This window comes from Dendrobium catenatum, unplaced genomic scaffold (genome assembly GCF_001605985.2).
Source record: "Dendrobium catenatum unplaced genomic scaffold, ASM160598v2 fragScaff_scaffold_266, whole genome shotgun sequence".
Taxonomy (NCBI): domain Eukaryota; kingdom Viridiplantae; phylum Streptophyta; class Magnoliopsida; order Asparagales; family Orchidaceae; genus Dendrobium; species Dendrobium catenatum.
Window position 1 is genome coordinate 570,332 of NW_021318728.1, and position 7,128 is coordinate 577,459.

Here is a 7,128-nt window from a genome sequence, read left to right on the forward strand (position 1 = left end):
CGCTCCCGCTTCCCGCGCTCGCTCCCGTCTTCCTGCAGACGCGACACGACACACTCGACCCGAGCTACTCGACGAGCCAACGAGCCGATCAGCCCAGCGTCCGAGCTCGAGCTCGTTTAGCATTCGAGCTCGAACTCGTGTTCGAGCTCGACTCGCGAGCTCGATAAGCTCGGCTCATCGAGCCCATTAACGATTCGAGCCCGAGCCGGCTCACGAGCCGGCTTGACTCGGTTGCACCCCTAGTGAGGCCTGCAATGCTTTATGGTGCTGAATGTTGGCCATTAAAAGAGAAGCATAATAGTAAGTTAAGTGTGGCAGAGATGAGGATGCTCATGTGGATGAGTGGCATTACCCTTAGAGATAGGATAAGAAATGAGCATATACGTGAAAAGGTTGGAGTAGCTTCAGTAGAAGATAAGATTAGAGAGAGTCGCCTTAGATGGTTTGGTCACATAAAACGGCGGACTTCCAATGACCCGGCTAGGAGAGTAGAGGTATTAGATTTGACTTATGTTAAGAAGGGTAGAGGCAGACCTAAAAAGACTTGGTTAGAAAATATTATGAATGACCATTCTTTATTAGATTTAAACGAGAATTTGACCTTTAATAGGACACAATGGAGAAAAATGATTCATGTAGCCGACCCCACGTAGTGGGATAAAGGCTTGATGTTGTTGTTGTTTGTATCTAAGAACCTTTGGGACTATTTTGACAATCTAAAAATTATCTAGAAGATTCTAATCAATTTGGAACAAAAAAATTATTATAATGAGATCCTCCTGAATCAATATTTAGTTTTCACTATTTATTTAGTGTTGAGGGTTAGATTGGAGAAATTCATCACGAAACTGATAGGAAGTAGATACAATTTCCTCGAAATCAACGAACGATGATAAGAAATTAGGAAGAGCACACCAAAAGTCTTTTTATTGTAAGATATATGAAAGAAAACAATAAGATACAATTGGATCTTCAATTGGAGAGGAAGATCCGGCTCTCTCAAATCCCTAGCCGACGGCTAGAGCCCTCACAATCTAAGAAATTTTAATTTCAGCAAACTCAAAATATAATCTGAAATCGCCCTATTGTTAGCCTTAAATAGGCTCTCATAATTCTCTCTCAAATCAGCTCCCTTTCCCTAAATAATTCACTTACATATTTGAATTCAAATTAGACTTATTTCCCTAATTAATTCCCTCCCAATTGTAATTAAAACTTTCCTAAACAATCCCCACTTAATTCTTCCTCATTTTCCCTAAATAATTCTCTCTTAGATTTTGAATTCAAATTAGATCTCTTGCTTAAATAATTCCTTCCAATTGTAATTTAAATATTCCTAAATAATTCCCCTTTGATTAAGAACATTCCTAAACAACTCCCTCTTGATTAGAAAACTTCCTGATTCCCTCCCAATCAAACCGGTCGGTCCATCAATACTCTCATCCCAAAGTGCCACATTTTCCTCAAGGTGAAACGAAGGAAACTGCTATTGAAGCACTTAACAATAGCACTAAACTGAAAAATGAATTGACACTAGGTCGAATGATCCCTTTCTCCAGCATCTCTCTAATCAACCTATCGATCTCATCCTTCAGGATTTGAGGATGACGGTACCATCAACAACCGATAGGTGAAAGTCCTTTCTTCAAGATGATAGCATGCTCGCATTAATGTGGAGGAGGCAACCACTGAACTGGTTGGAACACCTCTCGATATTGCTATAGGAGTGGTCGTCTGGTGCTTCTATCTTCTCCCTATCTTCTTCTTCTTCCAAACATTTCAGCTCCATAAAAAATCTCACTCCTTCACCCTCTCCCCTCCTTGGAAGTGGCTACAAAAATGGCATCTCTTCTTCTTCCCCCAAAACTTCTACCTCCCGATCCTCCCTCATCGTCCTTATATTAAGGGTTTCCCCCACTTCCTCATCCAATAAATGGTGCTCTCGCCTCCGATGTTGTCGGTTGAGTGTGAAGCTCCAATAGTTTCATTATCATTCCTTCTAGGTTGAAAAAAATTTCCTACATTAATATCATTCTATCATCAAGCACCGATTTGAATTGACTAACTTTTCCTTTAAGTTGCTCTTCCAAGGCATCAACTTTCTTTGCTGCCATAGGTCCCAAAAAAATGCTATAATACCACTTTGATAGTAAGTGGATTCAATTTCCTCGAAATAAACAAACGACAATAAAAAATTAGGAAGAAAAACACACCAAAATTATTTTTATTACAAGATATATTAAAGAAAATAGTAAGATACAGTTGGATCTTCCTGGATCTTCAATTGGAGAGGAAGATCCGGCTCTCCCAAATCTAAATTCAGCAAACCCCAAAACATAATATGAAATCACCCTATTGTTAGCCTTAAATAGGCTCCCATAATTCCCTCTCAAATCAGCCCCCTTTCCCTAAATAATTCTCTTTCATATTTGAATTCAAAATTAGATTTATTTCCTTAATTAATTTTCTCCAAATTGTAATTAAAATTTTCCTAAACAATCCCCCTTAATTCTTCCTCATTTTTCCTAAATAATTCCCTCTTAGATTTTGAATTCAAATAAGACCTCTTGCTTAAATAATTCCCTCACAATTGTAATTTAAACATTCATCAATAATTTCTCTTTGATTAAGAACCTTCCTAAACAGCTCCCTCTTGATTAGGAAACTTCCTGATTCCCTCCCAATCAAATCGGCCGGTCCATCAGAAACCCTACAAACCTTTAGGAATCTTTTGAAAAATCTAAGAATTGTTTGAAAGTTTCTAAATCAATTTGGAATATTCTAAGAAGCATATATATATATGATATTGAGATCCTCCTAAATAGTATTAAGGATTGAAACAGAGAAGTTTGTCAAGAAACCCTAAATTCTCAGTTGGTTATTTAGTATTATTATTGTAAGATTGTTCATTTCCTAATCAAATAAGAACATAACTACTGAAAGCATGCTGCTTAGATATTTGGATGAGAAGAGTTATAGCTAAAGATAAGGTGTGTTGTATATCAATTTTTGTAGTGATAGGAAAATAGAAAAAGCTACCAAACCCTCAATAAACATGAGAAAGCTTAAAAAGTGAAGAAGGAGATTTTGCGCATAGGTCATAGCAGATGATGTTTGTTGCACTAAGATGAGGATGTTAGGCCAGTAATATTAAGCTTTAATCCCATTGCAGTAAAGAGAAAATGGCATAATTCCCCGTAAAAGGATTCGAAAGAACTATACATCCTTAATTCACCAGAGAAAATTTTTTAGGAATTCACCTATAATTGGCACAGTACAACAACAACAACAACATCAAGCCTTTATCCCACTACGTGGGGTCGGCTACATGAATCCTTTTTCTCCATTGTGTTCTATTAAAAGTCAAATTCTCATTTAAACCTAATAAAGAAAGGTCATTCCTAATATTTTCTAACCAAGTCTTTTTAGGTCTACCCCTACCTTTCTTAACATAAGTCAAATCTAATACCTCTACTCTCCTAACCGGATCATCGAAAGGCCGTCGTTTTATGTGACCAAACCATCTAAGGCGACTCTCTCTAATTTTATCTTCTACTGGAGCTACTCCAACCTTTTCACGTATATGCTCATTTCGTATCCTATCTCTAAGGGTAAAGCCGCTCATCCACCTGAGCATTCTCATCTCTGCCACACTTAACTTAGTATTATGCTTCTCTTTTAATGGCCAACATTCGGCACCATAAAGCATTGCCAGAACAAAATTTGCTTATAATAGTTCTTATATCAAGGATCTGTAAACTTGATAGGCATCAAACAGGCATTTGGGCACATCACCAATCTACTGGTAGGATCTCCACCCACATTAAAACATCATTCATGGGACTAACACAATATAATTTTATAAATATACAGATTAAAGCTAATACTCACTTCTCTTTACGATTTAAGTCAAAAAAAAAAAAAAAATTCCAATCAGCAACTTAATTGAAAACCTTAACAACAAGAAAGCATCAAACAATTATGTTGTGCTTAGCCTTAAAGAAAATAGCTTCAACATTATGACAGACTTGAATATTGAATGAAAATTTAGAAGCTTTTTCATGCATGAAGAAGACCAGAGAACCAAAAGAAAATGATAGATTCAAGCTCATATTATACTGAGGATTTCTAGCACACACAATTAAGAAATATTTTTAGGTGAAAATTCCGAAAGGGAAAATTTATGGGCTTGGGCCAAGATGGAAAATATGCACTATCAATGCAAATGAAATACAAAGAGTTTGTCACTCTCCGAGCAATTGGAGCGACATCAATACATCATTGTCAAAAAAAACTTTGGTCACAAAGAGGAAGAGCAGTGGTGCCAATGACACTTGTAATGGTGGTCAAATGTGATAACTTCTAATACAACAAAGGTGTATCATGGCAAATGGTCAACGAGGGACACATTTGGACTGAGCATCTTTAGCTAGCCAAAAATTCAGGTTTAAACAACAACATCACATCATTAGTAAAAGTAGTGGGGTAAGTGGTACTAGTAATAGTGACTCAATTTGACAACAGTCCGTCAGAGGTTCATTATGGCACATAATTAGCGAGTGGCACATCCAAGCATAAATATGTGACAAGCATCATAGGCACATAACATCACATCATCAGTGAGACACCTCAAAGCATCAACAATGAGTATCTCCTCTAAGAGTCATTAAAGAACGTCTTTGGATGCCATCAATAAGTATAAACATTATTGATGAATGACACCTCTAAGAATCGTCAGTGAGTGGTACATCAGATTGCCAACAACAAGCAACACCTCTTGTTGTTGTTTCGGGTGTGCTATTGAGTTGATGTGTTGTTGATGAAAGTTCAAAACTAATTATGCTTAATTAAGCGTTAATTATCAAATTATGCTATGCTTGGTGAATTCAAGTTTTATTTTGATTATAATTTGTTTATCATGATGTTTACAAGAATTTTAATATGCAGTATGATAAACATTATTCATATATATGATTCCAAAATATACATGATGCTTTTCTAAACAGCTAAAGCAAAATGTAGAAAACACTGTTCTTACAAGATGATATTAGCATTTTAAACATCAAGCCAGCTCAAGAGAAATTGAAAGTGTATATAGTAATGCTGATCCATCCTCAACCTAACAATGTATGAAGCAGTTCAGTGATAAGCTTGGTTTTTGCAGTACAGAGCATTGATTCATTGCCAGAAATAGAAAAGTGCAATGCTTATCAGACTAACCGGTTATACTTGATAATAAAAGATTAATTGTAAAAGAAAAAGATAAATTAACATAGAGGATGAATAATAAGGTTTACCATGTCTCCAAGACCGAGCATCATGTAGTCCATTGAATTGTGGCCAGGTACAACCCCACCCAATAGATTTCTTGGGAATACAAGCTTCACTGGAAGCTCTAGCTTCTTTGTAATCAACTGCAACCCAGGGAGGCTCAAGCTGTTTGCTACCGTATGAACAGGGTTGGAGGCCTTTTGTGTTGCAACTGACACCATTACATTTGCTCCAAAGAACCTTTCCGAGAAGAACACCCAAAAAATATCATAAATAAACAAGCAAACAAGTAAGAGAGCACAAATCTTGACGTTGGGGAGCCTCACATGGCTCACAAATGCTATACATATACAAATTCCCAATATATTGTTTAGCAGCCAGTGCCCAGAAATAAGCCAGCAAACCACAGTTCCTACACAAATCAGCAGAAGGATTCCTTGGCTGCGAGTGAATGATTTGGAGCAGCACCTAGAGACAAAAGGATCCACTAATCCTAACAGGTTCTTGAAGTACGCAACATAAGGGGATAGACAGAAGAAGAGTGCTGAAGCTGAGGCAACTGCAGTAAAGGTAGTAACCAAATGGGATACTGAAGAGAAGAGGTAGAACATTATCAATAGACTGCAAGAGCTAGCCAGAGGTATCATTAGTGCCTGTGACCTATCTAAAGTGATGGAAGCCTCCGAAAAATCCAAGTTCCTCTCCATTTCCTTGCCATGATTCAGAGCCCGGGATGCTGATGCAAAAGTTACAAAGACTGCCGTCACAATGAGTGTCAGAGATGCTGGTTCCAGTAAATGTGAGAGCTTCCATATTGATTCCATTGATAAAGAATAATAGCGAAAAAGAGAAGATAAACGCTTTTATTCCTTCCAGATATCTATTTGACTGTTGAAAAACTTGTGCAATGAAGAATTACACAAAAAGCAACTTCTACTTCTTGCAAACAATTGATGACCTAAACAGAGCCTTTCCTGTCAACAAAGCCCAAAGATTTCTCTAGCAGACTGAGATGAACCTGAAAATTTTCAAAACACATTAAGCTATCAACATATTAAGACTTAGGAGTTGTTGGATTGCAAGATTTTGCCTAAATATGGGACAAATCTTGCCAAACAATTTTCTGAGTCACATAAATCCTACTTTCTTCTTAAATCTCACTTTCCTATCGTTTTAGGCTAAATCCCCGAAATAGTAAATACTAGGAACTGCAGGATTTAATAGATTTACACCACTTTCACTCATTATAATTACTCTTCACTTTCATTTAAATTATAAATCTTGAAAATATCTGTAAAACGGTTTTCTAGGATTTAATTAGATTTAACATCTATTACATCAATCTAGGATTTGCTAAATCTGGAGTTACGAAATTTACAAGATACAACATGAACTAAACCCCACTTGTAGCCAAACAAACCCTTAGTTAGCACTTTTAGCTCTGCATTACAGTTCATATGGCTAGATTGCCGATCTTTACAGTATATCGAGTATGCTAAGACAATTATTCGCGCAAAAAACTCGATTTTGGGGTTCAATAAACTACTTGAAATTCCTGTAAAACCTAAAGCAAAGAAAAGCATAAACCACAAAGGTATAAGAGGAAGAAAAAAACAATCGCGAAAAACACTCACGTCTGAATCTACAGATCGACCAATCGAGCACTGCCCTCGCCATCGGAACAGTAAACAAGAAAACAAACGGGAAATCAGATAGCGTGAAAAAGAAGGTTTAGGGTTTCAAGCGATGCCAAACGGATTTGATCGCCAGTGGTCTGGACTGAAGAACAGGATCGTTCCCCTGGAAAGAAGGGCTACATGAAAGTGTGCGAGACTCTGCCGGAAAGACATTTACATT

The 7,128-nt window shown here is 37.1% G+C and overlaps 1 protein-coding gene across 1 annotated transcript in view; it reads right to left on the reverse strand.

Annotated features, from left to right (window-relative positions):
• LOC110103329 (signal peptide peptidase-like 1) overlaps positions 1-7,128 on the reverse strand; it is an 11,704-nt gene extending 4,576 nt beyond the window's left edge. Inside the window, exons 1-2 of the mRNA XM_020831998.2 lie at positions 6,906-7,128; positions 5,298-6,289 (exon numbers count right to left, since the gene is read on the reverse strand). Of these exons, the coding sequence (XP_020687657.1) occupies positions 5,298-6,095 (798 nt within the window). The 5' untranslated portion in view covers positions 6,096-6,289; positions 6,906-7,128. The remainder of the gene's footprint in view (positions 1-5,297; positions 6,290-6,905) is intronic.